The following is an 18,923-nucleotide window of genomic DNA, read 5'->3' on the forward strand; positions in this document are numbered from 1 at the left end:
GGAGAGGTTCTTTTAGTTACATTGTGGTAATGAGGGTCTGAGCTGTAGGGAGAGGTTGAGCAGGCTTGGACTCTATTCCTTGGAGCACAGGAGAATGAGGGGTGATCTTGTAGAGGTGTGTAAAATCATGAGAGGAATAGATCGGGTAGACACACAGAGACCCTCGTACAGAGTAGGAGAATCGAGGACCAGAGGGCATACATTTAAAGTGAAGGGGAAAAGATTTAATAGGAACCTGAGAGGTTACTTTTTCACACAAGGGGTAGTGGGTGTATGAAACGAGCTGCCAGAGGAGGTTGTTGAGGCTGGGTCTATTGCAATGTTTAAGAAACAATGAGACAGGTACATGGGTAGGACAGTTTTAGAGGGAGGCGGGCAGGTGGGACTTGTATAGATGGGGCATGTTGGTCAACAAGGACAAGTTGGGCCAAAGGACCTGTTTCCACTCTCTGACTTCATGATATCAGTATAATACTCCATTGTAAAATTGTGAGTTACTGAATGCCTTTTGACAGTCTATGAAGTAGTTTAGTTGCATTTATTATTGTCACGTGTACAAGGCAAGGCAAGGCAACTTTATTTATATAGCACATTTCATACACGAGGCAGACTCAAAGTGCTTCACATAAAATCATGTCATACAAAAATGAAATAATAAAATGAAATAAAATGAACTAAAAGTAAAAAAGCAACTAAAAGAAAAGTATAAAAAGCAAAATTAAAAAGTGCAATGTATTAAGATAAAAAGTGCATAAAAAGTTAAGAAACTGCAATGAATCGAAGGTGGAGAGATTTGCAGCTGAATGGAGCGAAAAGTAGGCAACGATTCGGGCCGAAACCCTTCTTCAGTTGATCGGGGGCGGAGGTCAAGAAAGGGAAAAGGAGGAGTAGCCCGAAGGCTGGGGGATGGGAGGAGACAGCAGGGGGGCTGAGGAAGGGGAGGAGACAGCAAGGACTAACAAAATTGGGAGAATTCGATGTTCATGCCCCCGGGGTGCAGACTCCCCAAACGGAATATGAGGTGCTGTTCCTCCAAATCTGTGGCCATGGAGGAGACCAGGACAGAGAGGTCGGAAGTCAGAAGTGTACACCGGGAGTCAGCTTGGTTATTGCGGACCGAGCGGAGGTGTCGGCGAAAATCGCCCAACCTCCGCTTGGTCTCACCGATATAGATCTGCTGACATCTAGAGCAGCGGACGCAATAGATGAGGTTGGAAGAGATGCAGGTAAACCTCTGTCGCACACGATTGCTTGGGTTGAACGGACGAGGGGGGATCAAGCATCCGTCCAGGGAAAATGTACAGATGACAAGGGAGTTATGATAGCGGGTCTTTGCGGAAGGCAGATATGGGGGGAGATGGGAAATGTGAATGGAGGTGGCGAAACTAAAGTACTTTTTGTATGTGACGGCTGGTGGGGTGAAAGGTGAGGACTAAGATAGTGCGAGTGCGGGGATCTCGGGGTATGGAAACGACCCTGGTCGATGGCAAGGGGATCCTATAGTGAGGACATTTCAGATAGATGTGGAACGCCTCATTGATGCGGCGTAGAAAATTGGGGTAGGGGATGGTGGTACAGGGTGGGAAGAAGTGGGATAGCCATGGGAGTCAGTGGGTTTATAGTGTATGTCAAAAGTTTTCAGGCTTGTTTTAAAAGTTTTGGGCAAGTCCACTTTCAGAGTACAGAGTAAGTGAAAATATTTGCTTCCGTTATCCGCACCAAAAGACTACACCCCATCAAGCCGTCCAGGTACAGCAAAGATAAAGATAGTCCGAGGGGCTCCAACGAGGTCGATGGCAAAGATCCTATAGCGGAACAAGATAGATCACTTGACGAAAAAGGCGTGGTACGGTCATGGGCAGATTCATGGGTAATTATAGGCCCCATTTCCGTAACCGGCTTCCGTCTCCGCACCGAAGATCCCATAGCGGAGCAAAGATACTAGTGCGGAGACGGAAGCTGGTTACGGAAACATCCTCGTAAAAATAAAAGTTTTTTGGTAAAAATCTTCTCTTCGTTTTCAAAATTATAATTTATTAACACAAACTGTTCCCCCGCAACGTTGATTACACTGCAGGTCGGGTCGGGTTGGGTTACTGAAATGGATGAAAAAAAGGCCCACGTTCCGCTCCTTTGCGTACTACACGTCAGCCCATTGCATTTAGAAGGAGTGGTCTATCTTGCTCCATTATAGGATCTTTGGTAGATGGTAGGTCAGGACTGCTCTCTAGTTGTAGATAGGAAGGTCCAGTTGCCTGATAACATCCGGGAAGAAGTGGTTCTTGAATATGGAGCTGGACGTTTTTACACTTCTTTTGAGTTGTGTTTAGTTTATTGTCATGTTTACTAAGGTACAGTGAAAAGCTTTTGTCGTGTGTTAACCAGTCAATGGAAAGACAGTACATGATCACAATCGAGCCATCTACAGCGCAAAGATACATGCTAAAGGGAATGGCGTGAATAACATTTAATGCAAGATAAAGCCAGTAGATTAAGTTCCAATCAAAGATAGTCCGAGGGTCTCCAATGAGGTAGATAGTAGTTCAGCACTGCTCTCTGGTTGTGGTAGGATGGTTCAGTTGCCTGATAACAGCTGAGAAGGAACTGTCCCTGAATCTGGAGGTGTACGTTTTCACACTTCTGTACCTCTTGCCTGATGGGAGAGGGGAGAAAAGGGAGTGGCTGGGGTGCGACTGGTCCTTGATTATGCTGGTGACCTTGCCAAAGCAGTGTGAGGTGTAGATGGAGTCAATGGAAGGGAGGTTAGTGTGCATGATGGTCTGACTGCTTCGACAACTCTCACTGTAATCAAATGTGACTACACTAGGGGCAATTTACACTTATACCAATCCAATTTGCCTATATACCTGCACGTCTTTGGGGTGTGGGAGGAAACTGAAGATCTCAGAGAAAACTCATGGGGTCACAGGGAGAACGTACAAAGTCCGTACAGACAGCACCCGTAGTCTGGATCGAATGCGGGACTCTGGCTGTAGAGTAACTGACACATACTCAAAGTAAAGATCCAACATGTTTATTGGCATATAGTAAGGGGCCTTTCCCACCAGCAGGCGATTGCATGCGTCTAGCGCGACCAAACGTGGTGGCTTGAGGTGTACGGCCTCGCGGGGTCGGTCCCAATTCCAAGCGCAGAGGCGTATGGAGTTGTACGGGGCTGGTCCCGACATCATACTCACCAATCAGCTGGGCAGAAGGCGGGCCGACTGAATTTGGACGTCGCACGGCGTCGGGCGGTGACGTCATCACGCAACGCCATGTGCTAGGCGTACGGCATCGAGGCGCTGCGTACGGCCTCAATGCAGCTGCGGGCCGACAGGCCGTTGTCGCGCGGGATTTTCGGACAGTGCAAGATTTTTGGAGCCCCACGCGTTGTCGGGACCAGCCCCACACAACTCCATACGCTTCCGCCAACCGAAGTGGGACCAGCCCCGCAAAGCCGTACATCTCAAGCGACCACGTTTGGTCGCGCTAGACGCGTGCTATCGCATGCTGGTGGGACAGGCCCTTAAGTTACACAATAGTGGTGTGTAGCATTTGTGTGTTAGTAATGGTTAACATATAAGCATAAATATAACTACACCGGAGCTGTAAGGCAGCAACTCTACCGCTGTGTCACCGTGCCAATGGAATTAATGCAAATTCTTCCAATCATAGCTTTTGATAAAAAATACATCTATCGATGCTCCTGAACACATCATCAGTGATGTAACCTGGGGTCATTGGGTGTTTCGGGTCTTTCAACATCAGACACCCTGACCCAGGCGACCCAGCCGTGGTTGATCAGACCACGACTTGTGTTCAGGTAGCATTCGCTCCTCCCCATGGACCTTCTCTCCTGATCCAGAGCCATCTCGAGGCTTTCTCCGCTGCCTCTGTGGTGTTCTTGATAGCTCTTCTCCTCACCACTCCGTTGATGCCCAGTGCGCTCAAGGCTTTGTGGAGCGATTGCCCTGCAAAACCTCTGCAGCCAACCTCGAGGCAATTTACAGAATGAGACTTGTTTGAAAATATGTCTATTCAAGGCTGTGTTTACACGAGTAAAACTAAGAGACACCTTTTTATAATATACTTTGCAAATCTGATCGGTTCTCTGAAATACTTGTGAAATTAGTGGGGAAAACAGTGAAGAGTGATAAATTAGGCCACTTGGGGGGGAAGTGGCGGGATTCACGATATGTTGCCAACATCCAGTCCCTCTTCTGTATTGGTAGTTACCCTGTCTTCCCAGCTGAGGAAATGATTCAGCAAAGAAAGGTCACAAGGGCCATTCGGCCCCTCAAGTCTACTGCCATTCTATCATGGCTGATCTATGTCTCCCTCCTAACCCCATTCTCCTGCCTTCTCCCCATAATCTCTGACACCCGTACGGATGAAGAAAGGTGAAGAGTTGAGGAATGAGGAAAAGCTTTTTCACCCGGAGGGTTGTGAATCTGTGGAATTCCCTGCCACAGAAGGCAGTGGAGGGCAATTCACCGGATGTTTTCAAGAGAGAGTTAGATATAGCTCTGAGAGCCAACAAAATAGTAAGATTAAACGAGAACTTACCAATTTGAAGTTTGATCTGTATTTTATGTGGAGTTACGATGAGGGATTACGTGAAGAGCCCGCTCAGCACGCATGCGCGGCATACTTCAAAGCAGCGGTGTGGAATCACAGATAGACACAGTTATTGAAGTAAACATAGTAAAGAAAAGGAGACATCAGTTTATCAGTTTGACCTATATTATTGAGGGTGGGAGCGGAGGGCACGTAATCCCTCATCGTATCTCCTCATAAAATACAGATCAAACTTCAAACTGGTAAGTTCTCGTTTAATCTTACTATTTTACTTTGGAGTCACGGGAGTGACTACGTGAAGACTTCAAAGCTCTATGATTTCAAACTGTGTAACAGTTATTACTTCACTCACTGCCGAAGTCCTTGAGGGAGGAAGTGTGTTATCGTAATCAACCAATGAATCTGTTTCTCTAACGGAGAGGGAAAATACCCTCTGGGGTGAATGTTGAACTGGTGGCAATTTTTCTAGTATGAATTGTATTTTGTATCCACTAATGCCATTGAGTATATACTGATCACTCGTGATAGACTCCCGTGCTTCTTTAAACAGGTGTAATCTCCCCCCTGTTAGTATTAAGTACCCCATGAGTGTTTTGAGCATAGATTGTTCTATACAGGGCTGGTAGGAACCAGACCCACCTACCTCCCATGGGGTTATGGTATTCTTCATTGTTTGACCACCTGCCGGTCCAACGTTGTCTTGCACTAGCTGTGTTGATGGCACTGTGAGTGACGTGGCGGTTCGCCAGGAATCCAGTACGTTGGTAACTGGGGGTGGCGCATTTTCCCATTTTTTGATGGGTGCTGTTTTTAGTGGGATGTTCGGAGGGATGCCCTGGTCCCAGCCCTAAAGAAGACTTTGATTTTTTTTTTTTTTCGGTGATAGAATGCGGACCCCGAGCTTTCACCAGTCCCATATGGTAGACGTCGACTGATTGTGGAGTCCCCGCGATGGGGTGCTGCTGCTTAGGAATTATTGTTTTTTGGCTTGATAACTTTTGCAAATTTTTTGGGGTTTAACATCCATTCTGATGTTGTCATTAAATTTACGTGACCTGGGTTGGTCATTTAGCTTTTACTCGTCTCGGGATCTGCCCTCATGAGACCGAAAGTTTTTTAAGGCCTCTTCCATATCCTTCATATGCTTTGTGAGGTTTTTGCCAAAGAGCAGTGGGTCTGGCTCAGTGGCTGGGGTGTTGCACAACCCCCGCAAATTTAGGATTTTATGGGAGGTCTTATGATTTGTTTACGAAGGTTGTGGTCATCTCTGTATTGTCCACGGAACGAGCAAACAATGTGATGGCTGACGTCAGGAGCCTGAGGATCCGCTGCAGGTTTAGCTCCTGGTTCCGAATATTTGCCCCAACGTGCCCCCACTTTTGGCTGTTTACAGCCGGCACTTTAAGGGACTCACAGTTCTCTGGAGCTGTATACGTTTCTAAGGCCTCATTGACCACCTGCTCCTGTAGGGGCCTGTTGGAGAGGTGGTTAATGCTGGCCGCTAGTTTAGGCTCTAATGGACTTCCTGCATGTGGGGCTGCCACATAGCGGTCCACCACACCTAGCAGCTCTTCCTGTTCCTGCATTGTTTATATGCACCTTGGTGGTTGCCATGTTCCTTGGGCCCTGATTCTAAAGAAAGACTGCGGAACCCTTGCATACTCCCGACATCTTCAGCCATATGCGATTTTTGCCCCTCAATGGCTCTTGACCCCGCAGCCTGAGTACCTGGTCACCAAAGCTACCCTCGGGTAAGCCGAGGAAGCAATGGACAGTGCACAAGGCACTGTGGAGGGAGTGCCTGAACTCTCCCCTGGCGAGAGCGCGGCCCCTAACGGCCATGAAGCGTAGCGTCTCAGCATTGGAGCTGCACCCCTTGCTCCCGACATCTTCAGCCGCTCCATGCTGGTCACCAAAGCTCAGGCGGTTGTCTCAAAGACCCTGAACTCCCCGGGCGGGTGGAGAGACGGTCCCCGTCCCTGACAAGTCAGACAAGCCAGCGGCCGGACGTTTCTTCGGTGGCGTTACTTCCAGCCCGCTGCTCAGGCGCTAGTGGGACTGGGCTCGGCACGTTGTTGGGGGATAGCGAAGCGCCGGGTAAGCGGTCCTACCGCCTTGTTGCTGCCCCCCCCCCCCCCAGATGGAACGCTCCTCCGTGGAGTCGAGCGGGGGACAGGTTTGTCCAAGAGCCTTTCTTCTCTGCCTGAAAAGCAGAAGGCTCTCCTGTGAAAGAAAACCCGACCTCAGGGTACTTACCTGACGGTCCGTTCTTTCACCCTGTAGCGGGAGCGCCTGACTCCCGATGCGGCCGCTGTTGCACTGCTGAACGCAATGTCGCGCATGCGTGCTGAGCGGGCTCTTCACGTAGTCACTCACGTGACTCCGAAGTAAAATCAAGGGAAATAAGGAGAAAGCAGGAACGGGGTACTGAGTTGGATGATCAACCAAGATCATATTGAATGGCTGTGCAGGCTCGAAGGGCTGAATGGCCTACTCCTGCACCTATTTTCTGTGTTTCTATGTGTATGGATTTCTGAAATCCCGCGTTACCTGGATTAAAGTATTGCTATTATACCGACCCACATTTGGGGCGATTTAGGGCGTCACAGTGGCGCAGAAGTAGAGTTGCTGCCTTTCAGCGCGAGAGACCCGGGTTCGATTCTGACTATGGGTGCTGTCTGTACGGAGTTTGTAAGTTCTCCCCGTGACCTGCGTGCGTTTTCTCCGGGTGCTCCGGTTTCCTCCTCACACTTCCAAGACGTACAGGTTTGTAGGTTAATTGGCTTCAGTTAAAAACTGTAAATTGTCTCTAGTGTGCGTAGGGTAGCGCTGGCCTACGGGGATCGCTGGTCGACGCGGACACTGTGGGCCGTAAGTGCCTGTTTCTACACTGCATCGCTAAAAGAGAAGGAACTAAAAGCCCTGTCCCACGGTACGAGTTCATTCAATAGTTCTCCCGGGTTTGCCCTGATTCGAACTCGGAGATTTACGGTAATGACCGCTCGTAAGTAATCGGGGCTCTCGTGGACATTTTTCAATGTGTTGAAAATTCTTCACGAGTCTTCCCGAGCTTACCGCCTTTCCCGAGTACCTGCCGTTAGCGTTACGAGCCGCTAAGAGACGTCCTCGAGCTCCGACGTACCCGCTGCGTTCATTCTACGTGCTTACCACGAGTTTGATTTTTTTTTTAAACTCGGGAGAGAACTTGAATGAACTCGTACAGTGAGACAGGGCTTTAAAGTTCAGCGCTAATGCACCAACATGTCGTGGCTTACAATAACGTGATTCAAACCTAGCCAAAGACTTGTATCTTATAAAAATAATTTATAGTGGCCAACATTAATTAGCACTACAAATTATGCAGTCCTAGGAAGAAAGCAACCTGTTAATTATTTAAGGCTGATTTAAATTTGCCTCCAGCCAAAACGCTAATGGCCACCATTATCTCAAGTCACAATCTTAAAATGCATGAGAAAGTAATAAAAATAAAAATATTTACTTTTTTTTCAAAAAAGGACAAGTTAATGACTAAACTGCAAACAGTAAACCAGCCATGTTAAACTTTATTGAAACCTCAAGCATTCTGACCTGTTAAGCAATAGTGACCGACTGCTGTTTTTTATCGACTGACAAGGTCAGATAGAAACATAGACAATAGGTGCAGGAGTAGGCCATTCAGCCCTTCGAGCCAGCACTGCCATTCAATATGATCATGGCTGATCATCCCCAATCAGTACCCCGTTCCTGCTTCCCCCCCATATCCCTTGATTCCGTTAGCCGTAAGAGCTAAATCTAACTCTCTCTTGAAAACGTTTCAGATGTTTCTGAGAAGTACCCGCTACTCTTTTGCCCATCGTGAGAATTTAGTGATTGATAGATTCCTGCAGAAAAATTTATGCAGATCATAAGTGATTGGGGTAGAAATCGGCCATTCGGCCCAACAAGTCTACTCCGCCATTCAATCATGGCTGATCTATCTCTCCCTCCTAACCCTATTCTCCTGCCTTCTCCCACATCCGCTCCTGTTTATAAGTTGTAGGAGCAGAATTATGCCATTCGGCCCATCATGTGTCAAACTTTCCTTCCCAACCCCATTCTCCTAGTGTTGCACAAGGCCGTGATAATATGTTAATATTTTTATTTGATAATTTGATAATTTTGTTTGTGTTTTTTAAATTGTTTGAGCTTTCTACCATCCCTTGTAAATTGTACATTTGTTTAAAAATCTAATAAAAAAACATTTACGGGGAAAAAAAAAAATATTCTCCTGCCTACCTCCCATAACCCCTGATGCCCGTACTAATTAAGATTCTATCCACCTCCACCGTCAAAATGGCCTCCACAACCTTCTGTGGCAATGAATTCCACAGGTTCACTAGCCTCTGACAAGAAATTCCTCCTCATCTCCTTTCTAAAGGAACGTCTTTTTATCACGAGGCTACAGTCTCTAGTCCTAGACAGTTCAGTTTAGTTTAACTTAGCTCTTCAAGCTAAAGAAGTGTCCTTTGAAGTTTAAAGTTAGTTTATAGTTGCATGTGCCAAGGTACAGTGGAAAACATTTGTTGCATGCCAGCAGAATGACAATACGTGATTAAGAAGTTTAAGAAGGAACTGCAGATGCTGGAAAATCGATGGTAGACAAAAGTGCTGGAGAAACTCAGCGGGTGAGGCAGCATCTATGGAGCGAAGGAAATAGGCGACGTTTCGGGCCAAAACCCTTCTTCACTGTCTGAAGAAGGGTTTCGGCCTGAAACGTCGCCTATTTCCTTCGCTCCATAGATGCTGCCTCACCTGCTGAGTTTCTCCAGCACTTTTGTCCACTTGATTAAGAAGGATGAGGGGGCGGAACTTCATTGAAACGTGCCGAATAGTGGAAGGCCTGGATAGAGTGGACGTGGAGAGGATGTTTCCACCAGTGGGAGAGTCTAGGACCAGAGGCCACGGCATCAGAATAAAAGGACACACTTTTAGAAAGGAGATGAGGCAGAATTTCTTTAGTCGGAAGGTGGTGAATCTGTGGAATCCATTGCCACAGAAGGCTGTGGAGGCCAAGTCAATGGATATTTTCAAGGCGGAGATTGACCGATTCTTGATTAGTATGGGTGCCAGGGGTTATGGGGAGGCAGAGGAATGGGGTTAGGAGGGAGAGATAGATCAGCCATGATTGAATGGTGGAGTAGACTAGATGGGCCATATGGCCTAATTCTGCTCCTACAACTTATGTGATGCTATGGAAGTGCTGGTGGGCACTTGGACACGGTGGAGCGATGTGGGGGTGGCAGTGGGCAGATGCTCACTTATAAGGAAGGCTGGAGGATTTGCAACGCCTTCTTAACCCGGCAAGGATTTTTAAAATTACATTTGGCAAAGAGCTTCCCTGTGCTGGTGGCATGGGCCTTCTTAATGGGCACAAGGAGTTCAGTTTAAACAACATATCGCGGTGATTTTGTTTTTGTGGCCATTATCCAGTTCCAGGTGAGTAGAAAGATTTGAACCTGACCGCCATTTTAAAGAGTGATGTAGAATACATAATCGGCAGCAAAACACCGACCCTGGGTTGGTCAGTGTAGGAAGGAACTGCAGATGTTGGGTTACATAGAAACATAGAAAATAGGTGCAGGAGGAGGCCATTCGGCCCTTCGAGCCAGCACAGCCATTCATTGTGATCATGGCTGATCGTCCCCTATCAATAACCCATGCCTGCCTTCTCCCCATATCCCTTGATTCCACTAGTCCCTAGAGCTCTATCTAACTGTCTCTTAAATCCATCCAGTGACTTGGCCTCCACTGCCCTCTGTGGCAGGGAGTTCCACAAATTCACAACTCTCTGGGTGAAGGTGAGGAACGCTTTCAATTGCTGCCTTACAGCGCCAGAGACCCGGGTTTGGATACAGGCAATGCTGGCTTGATCATGGTTCCGATAAGGTTTTGTGTCTGACTTGTTTACTCGTCTATAGGGGGGTTGCACATAAGGTCACTGGATCATAGGGCTTGACGCACAGAGCCGTTCAATCCATCTGGAAGACATCCGTCACTTCCGGTATATGTTATTAATGCTAGAAAAGCGTACTTTCCTACCTGTTAAAAACCGCCGAAGTGTTGAATTTTTGCGCTGAAAAAAAACTGTGGAAGTCGGGGTAAGTGTGAGAGACATGTACCCAAATTTAGAATTCCAAAAGTGAAGCGTAATGAAGGTATAGAGAAGCGAAAACTGAAGGGACAACAGCAGCTAAAGTGCTTGGTAAACATTGGCTGTGCAGATATCAGAATTGAAAATATTGGGAATTATCGCATTTGCTCGCTGCATTTCATCAACAGTAAGGCATTATTTGTATTTTTCTTGATTCCTTTGGTATCTAAAAATTCTCAGAAATGATAAATCTGGTTGTAAATTTTTCTTCAGGTGCGTTTTCATTTTGTATGTAAAAACCCACTTGGGAACCATGGGCGATTTAAAAAAATTACAGCCAGATTTATCACTTCTGAAACTTTTTAGATGCCAAAGGAATCAAGAAAAAACACAAATAATGCCTTAGTTGATGAAATGCAGTGAGCAAACGGCCAATGTTCGGCAAGCACTTTGGCTGTTGTTGTCCCTTCAGCTCTCGCTTCCAGCTACCGTCATTTCTCCTCACTTTTGGAATTGTGAAGTAGGCTAAATGTCTTACACACTTATCCCGATTTCCATAATTACTTACAGCGCAAAAATTGACAATTTCAGCGAGTTTTAACGGGCCCGCTACGCTGGAAACAATGGTAAATGCCTACCTGCAGTTCATCGGGTGTACTCCGCTTGTAATAGCGTAGCAACAGCGCGGGTCATGGGTCGTGACCCGACTGCCGTGAAACCTCCCTATGAGATGCAGCCTTGCCTGTTTGGCACCGAGCCAGTGCTTTTTTTAATTTCCGTACCAACATGTCGTTCAAGGTCACACACATGAAGGTGCAGTGATATTTCCTAGTTTTATGTTTGTCTCTTTATTCCTAGTCCTCCCGGCTCCCCGACCAACCTAGGTTATTTACCAGCAACTGCTGCCACCACCACTATCCCCACCCACTCTGGCACCATCGTCAGGATGCAAGGACTAGCTCACAACACGGGAGGCAAGGAAATCCTTAATTTCTTCCAGGGATATCAGGTTAGTAGCTCTCTGAAAAGTCAGACGCTAGAACGCTCAGACAACCCTCTCGAGTGAAACTGCATTGTAACTGAGAGAGTGATACGGTGGCGCAGGGGTAGAGTTGCTGCCTCGCAGCGCCAGAGACCCGGGTTCGACCCTGACTACGGGTGCTGTCCGAGTTTGTACATTCTCCCCGTGACCCGCTTTTCTCCGGGAAGCTCTGGTTTCCTCCAAAGACGTACAGGTTTGTAGGTTGTGTTTAAGAAGGAACTGCAGATGCTGGAAAATCGAAGGTACACAAAAATGCTGGAGAAACTCAGCGGGTGCAGCAGCATCTATGGAGCGAAGGAAATAGGCAACGTTTCGGCACAAAAACCTTCTTCAGACTGATGTGGGAGTGGGGGGGGGGGGGCAGGAAGAAGAAAGGAAGATGCGGAGACAGTGGGCTGTGGGAGAGGTGGGAAGGGAAGGGGATGGAGGGAGAAAGCAAGGACTACCTGAAATTGGAGACGTCAATGTTCATACCGCTAGGGTGCAAACTGCTCAAGCGAAAAATGAGGTGCTGCTCCTCCAATTTGCGGTGGGACTCACTCTGGCCATGGAGGAGGCCCAGGACAGAAAGGTCGGATTCGGAATGGGAGGGGGAGTTGAAGTGCTGAGCCACCGGGAGATCAGGTTGGTTATTGAGAACTGTGCGGAGGTGTTGGGCGAAGCGATCGCCAAGCCTGCACTTGGTCTCACCGATGTAGAGCAGCTGACACCTAGAACAGCGGATGCAATAGATGAGGTTGGAGGAGGTGCAGGTGAACCTCTACCGCACTTGGAAGCGGTGGGGGTGGCTTGGGTGGGAAGGGACGAATTGACCAGGGAGTTACAGGGGGAGCTGTCTCTGCGGAAACCTAATGTGGCATGTGTGTCTGTGGGTGTATGACTGGCCTACCTTGCACCAACTCCCATTAAAAATCATTTATCAGAGACATTGACTCTGTTGGGGACAGTGGCACATCCTGTAGTCAGGGTCCAACCCTGACTGTTCGGACACCATGTTATAGGAAAGATGTTGTCAAGGTTGAAAGGGTTCAGAAAAAAATTACGAGAATGTTGCCAGGACTAGAGGGTGTGAGCTATAGGGAGAGGTTGAGTAGGCTGGGTCTCTATTCCATGGAGCGTAGCAGGATGAGGGGTGATCATTTAGAGGTGTATAAAATCATGAGAGGATTAGATTGGGTAGATGCACAGAATCTCTTGCCCAGAGTAGGGGAATCGAGGACCAGAGGACATAGATTCAAGGTGCGGGGAAAAGATTTGATAGGAATCCGAGGGGTAACTTTTTCATACAAAGGGTGGTGGGTGTATGGAACAAGCTGCCAGAGGAGGTAGTTGCGGATGGGACAATCCCATCGTTTAAGAAACAAGTCAAGAGTCAAGAGAGTCAAGAGTCAATTTAATTGTCATTTGGACCCCTAGAGGTCCAAACGAAATGCCGTTTCTGCAGCCATACATTACACACAAATAGACCCAGACACAACATAATTACAATTTTACATAAACATCCATCACATAGCTGTGATGGAAGGCCCAAAAAAAACTTATCTCTCCACTGCACCCCCCCCCCCCCCCGGTGTCAGAGTCAAAGTCAAAGCCCCTGGCTGGCGATGGCGATTGTCCCGCGGCCATTGAAGCCACGCCGGGTGGTGCGAGGTCGCACACCGGGTCTTGGTGTTGGAGCCCCCGGTGTGCGCTCGCAAAGTCCCGCGGCCATTCCAGCCGCGCGGGGCAGTGTAGTGAGGCCCCGCTCCAGGAGCTCTTCGACCCCGCAACACGGGCGGGAGAATTCTCCGTTGCAGGAGCCCCGAAAAGCGGTCTCTCTCCAGGGAGCCGCGGGCTCCCGGCGCCGCTGTCCGCAGACCCGCAGCAGCAGCTTCCGACTCAGCAGCGGCATCGGCAGCAGCAGCAGTTGGACAGGTACATGGATAGGAAAGGTTTGGAGGGATATGGACCAAGCGCAGGCAAGTGGGATGTGTAGCTGGGACATCGTTGGCCAGTGTGGGCAAGTTGGGCCGAAGTGCCTGTTTCCACACTGTATCACTCTATCACTCTAACCCGGGTCTCTGGCGCTGTAAGGCAGCAACTCTTCCGCTGCGCCATTGCCTATCTCTGCCAACCAAATCCTTTTACATTGAAAGTGATTAATGGCCACATTACATCGATAACCAGCGAGTCCATGGGGACCAGCAGGTAAATTCATTGGAGCCACATTTGAGGAACAAGAGAAGATTCTGCTGTTGCCTCCATGATCAGTACCATCTTTGGCCTCTGCTTCACAATGGGAGCACAAAGCCGCCAACTAATGTCCTTTCAGTCAAGAACTGAGGTCAGTGGGGTGGCATGGTGGCACAGTGGTAGAGTTGCTACCTTACAGCGCCAGGGACCCGGGATTGATCCTGGCTACGGGCGCTGTCTGTACGGAGTTTGCACGTTCTCCCTGTGACCTGCGTGGGTTTTCTCCTCAGTCTTCCTTTTTTTTCTCCCAAACTCCAAAGACGTACAGGTTTGTAGGTTAATTGGCTTGGAACAAATGTAAAATTGTTCCCAGTGTGTGTAGGATAGTGTTAGTGTGCGGGGATCGCTGGTCCGTGCGGACTCGGTGGGCCTGTTCCCGCGCTGTATCTCTAAACTAAACAAAACCAACTTCCGATCCAAGGGAATGATAATTTTTCTATCTGAAGATTGTGGAGAGAGCCTGACGAATTATCACCCATATCTGAGGAAGAATGTGCTGGCGTTGGAGAGGGTCCAGAGGCGATTTAGACAATAGACAATGGACAATAGGTGCAGGAATAGGCCATTTGGCCCTTCGAGCCAGCACCGCCATTCAGTGTGATCATGGCTGATCATCCCCAATCAGTACCCTGTTCCTGCCTTCTCCCCATATCCCCTGACTCCACTATTTTTAAGAGCCTTATCTAGGTCTCTCTTGAAAGCATCCAGAGAACCGGCCTCCACCGCCCTCTGAGGCAGAGAATTCCATAGACTCGCCACTCTGTGTGAGAAAAAGTGTTTCCTCGTCTCCGTTCTAAATGGCTTACTCCTTATTCTTAAACTGTGGCCCCTGGTTCTGGACTCCCCCCAACATCGGGAACATGTTTCCTGCCTCTAACGTGTCCAAGCACTTAACAATCTTATATGTTTCAATGAGATACCCTCTCATCCTTCTAAACTCCAGAGTGTACAAGCCGAGCCACTCCATTCTCTCAGCATATGACAGTCCCGCCATCCCGGGAATTAACCTTGTAAACCTACGCTGCACTCCCTCGATAGCAAGAATGCCCTTCCACAAATTAGGGGACCAAAGCTGCACACAATACTCCAGGTGTGGTCTCACTAGGGCTCTGTACAACTGCAGAAGGATTTACGAGAATGATCCAAGGGATGATTGGGTTAATGTAAGAGGAGTGTCTGATGACTCTGGGTCTGTACTCACTGGAATTTAGAAGGATGAGAGGAGACCTCATTGAAACCTACCAAATAATGAAAGGCCTACGTAGAGTAGATGTACCTTTAGAATGGAGATGAGGAATTTCTGTTGTCAGAGGGCATATCAAAGCTTACAAGGAGAAGGCAGTAGAATGGGGTTGAGAATGAAAAATAGATCGGCCATGATCGAATGGCAGAGCAGACTCGATGAGCCGAATGGTCTAGTCCTACTACAATATCTTATGGTCTAATCCATTGGTAGAATGTTAGCTTCTCACTAGACGGTTGGCGGACCCGTTGGGTCCCTGTCACACGGAAGTCCCGTTCCCCCAACGCAGGACCTGCACTGCGCAGGTCCGACTGTGGCGTTCAAAGTTGTGCCGTTGACTGCAGAAATTAAGTTAAAGTTAATAAAGTGAATAGAGGACCTGTGGGGCATTTGTAAAATGGAAGGAAACTTAGCCGTTGGGGGCAACCCTCCCCCGACTGTGCAGGCGCGGCGGGCAAGTAGGGGGCGCTGTTTTAAGTGAATTTAAGTTTTAAATTTCAATTACATGCAAAATATAACATCAATCTGAACAAAACACACAAAGAAAGCAACAAACAAGATTAAAGTTTTAGTAATATATAGATAGATAAATAACTGTTACTAAAAAGAAAACGCAGGAAAAAAAAGTGGCGAAAGATTTTAACAAACCTTTCACTCGCATAATGAAGCTTTGAAGCTCAGAGGAGAATGAATGCCTTATGCAAGACACATCTTTTCTATTGGGATTAGCCAATGCCAGAGGTATGTTTGTATTGGTGTGGAGCAGTTAATACTGGATTTATAACCAGCATTAACTTATTCACGCTACAATAAACCAAACTCTAGCACTTGAATCATTGTTTATTTTAAATACAATGAGGAATGTTGTAGGGTTTTTTTCCTCACATATGAATGAAAGAAGCTTGTGCAAATGGAAACAATGGAATTTCCACCCACTCGTCACCCCCAACTTTTTACACAGAGGGTTGTGGGTGCCTGGAACACTCTGCCAGGATAATGGTGCAGGCAGATACCACAGTGGCATTGAAGAGATTTTTGGATAGTCCATAAGTGCAAGCTCGAGGGGCCGAATGGCCTACTCCTGCACCTATTTTCTGTGCTTCCATCTGCAGTTGTTTTCTACAGATAGATCAATTGGCTCAATAATCCAAGCGGCATTTAGTCACGTTCATAGGTTCTCAGAGTAGAAATAGACCATTCAGCCCTTCAAGTCTACTCTGCCATTCAATCATGGCTGATCTATCTATCTCTCTCAACCCCATTCTCCTGCCTTTAGTTCAGTTTAGTTTAGAGATACAGCACGGAAACAGGCCCTTCGGCCCACCGGGTCCGCACCGACCATCGATCCCAGCACATTAACACTATCCCACACCCACTAGGGACAATTTTTACATTTACCAAGCCAATTAACCTACAAACCTGTATGTCTTTGGAATGTGGGAGGAAACCGAAGATCTCGGAGAAAACCCACGCAGGTCACGTACAAACTCCGTGCAGACCGCGCCCGTAATCGGGCTCGAACCTGGGTCTCTGGCGCTGTGTTCGCTGTAAGGCAGCAACTCTGCCTCTGCACCACTGTGACTGCCTTCTCCCCATAACCCCTGACAACCGTACTTCCGAGCTGTTATCATGCAACCGAACCATGTATTATTCCCTTATTGCATCTATAAACTGCAAATGGCTCGATTATAATCATGTATCATCTTTCCGCTGACTGGATAGCAGGCGACACAAACTTTTCACTGTACCAGGCTCTTCGGCCCAATGAGCCCGCTCCGACCAGCGATCCCCGCACACTAGCACTATTCTGCAGGCGAGGGACGATTTTGTTTTTTGAACCAAAGCCAAATTATCCAACAAACCTGGCACATCTTTGGAGTGCGGGAGGAAACCAGAGCAACCGGGGAAAACCGCGTGGTCACGAGGAGAACGTACAAACTCCAAGTACAGCAGCACCTGTGGTCAGGATTGAACCCGGGCCTCTGGAGCCGCAAGGTAGCAACTCTCAAGACAGAGAGTTAGATAGAGCTCTTAGGGCTAACAAAATCAAAGGATATTGGGGGGGGGGGGGGGGGGGGGGGGGAAGCAGGAACGGGGTACTGATTCTGGATGATCAGCCATGATCATATTGAACGGCAGTGCTGGCACGAAAGGCCGAATGGCCTACTCCAGCACCTACTTTCTATGTAACTGTACCGTTGCGCCACTGCGCAGCCTATAACACAAACGGGTCCTGTTTATAACATTGGTTATCGTTCACTCAGTCACCTCATGTAAATTTTGTTTGTTTGTTTGTTTGTTGAAACCAGTCAATCATTTTGTCCTTTGACAGCTCAGTGGTTGTACCAGGTCAAATGCCTGTGTAACCAGTTAATTCATTACAGAGGGCACAGTGCCCTATCTTTTATATATTTTGTTTAACCTCAAGTACCTTGTTTTTTCCCTTCAGAATGCCATTGTTTGTCAGAGTTATTTTCCATGTCACTGGACAAATTGGAACTTGTGATTAGCCATAAATATGCCTGTTCAAAAATGTAGCTGTCCTGCCTTTTGTTTAGTTTGGAGATACAGCGCAGAAACAGGCCCTTCGGCCCACCGAGCCCGTGCCGACCAGCGATCTCAGTACACTAGCACTATCCTACACACACTAGGGACAATTTGCTATCTTTACCAAAGCCAATTAACCTACAAACCTGTTTAAGAAGGAACTGCAGATGCTAGAAAAAATCGAAGGTAGATAAAAATGCTGGAGAAACTCAGCGGGTGAGGCTGCATCTATGGTGTGAAGGGATAGGTGACGTCTCGTGTATCGACCCTCTTCAGACTGATGGACCTATTTCCTTCGCTCCTCACCCGCTGAGTTTCTCCAGCATTTTTATCAACGCCCCCCCCCCCCCCCCCCCCCCCACCATCCTCCTAGTTTGTCCAACATGAGTTTATAGATAATCTTGTTTCATTCAATAAACAATAGATCATCCACAATCAGTACCCCATTCCCGCCTTATCCCTATATCCCCTGACTCCGCTATCTTTAAGAGCTCTATCTAACTCTCTCTTGAAAGACAGAAGTGATTTTGTTTGGCCCTAATGGCTGCCGTGAACCTCCCTCTGTTGACTTGGGTCCACTTGCAGTGTTCGTAAAGCCAACAGTTTTAAACCTGGGTTTTATGATGGACGGTGATTTTAAATTAGATAAACAAATAAGCGCAGTGGTTAAGTCCAGCTTCTTTCACCTAAGGAAGCTGGCAAAGGTGAAGCCCATTCTCGAGCGGCAGCATTTTGAAACAGTAATCCATGCCTTTATTTCATCTCGGCTGGAATACTGTAACGCACTCTACTCTGGAGTCTCACGAGCTTTGTTGGTTCGTCTCCAGTTGGTCCAAAATGCTGCCGCTCGCCTTTTAACCGGAACTCGAAAGAGGGAGCACATTACGCCAATTTTGGCCTGCCTTCACTGGCTCCCAGTGCACTTTCGAGTTCATTTTAAAATTATTTTATTTGTTTTTAAATCATTGAATGGCCTCGCCCCGCCTTACCTCTCTGAGCTGCTCCACCTATATGCTCCTACCCGGTGCCTCAGGTCAGCGGATCAGCTGCTCCTTGAGGTACCAAGGTCTAAGCGGAAGCTCAGAGGGGATAGAGCCTTTTCTGTTGCTGCCCCGGCACTCTGGAACACCTTGCCGCTGCAGATCAGACAG

At 47.7% G+C, this 18,923-nt stretch overlaps 1 protein-coding gene across 6 annotated transcripts in view; it reads left to right on the plus strand.

The window, feature by feature from the left end:
* Window positions 1-18,923, plus strand: part of LOC129696152 (epithelial splicing regulatory protein 1-like) — a 111,367-nt gene that overhangs the window by 78,340 nt on the left and 14,104 nt on the right. For 4 of the 6 annotated variants that reach the window (XM_055633680.1, XM_055633677.1, XM_055633678.1 and 1 more), the window contains one exon: window positions 11,567-11,717. The exons of the other annotated variants lie outside the window; for them this stretch is intronic. In XM_055633680.1, coding sequence (XP_055489655.1) covers window positions 11,567-11,717 — 151 coding nt within the window. The remainder of the gene's footprint in view (window positions 1-11,566; window positions 11,718-18,923) is intronic. 6 annotated transcript variants of the gene reach the window in all.

The sequence above is a fragment of the Leucoraja erinacea genome, chromosome 4, assembly GCF_028641065.1.
Source record: "Leucoraja erinacea ecotype New England chromosome 4, Leri_hhj_1, whole genome shotgun sequence".
Classification (NCBI taxonomy): Eukaryota; Metazoa; Chordata; class Chondrichthyes; order Rajiformes; family Rajidae; genus Leucoraja; species Leucoraja erinaceus.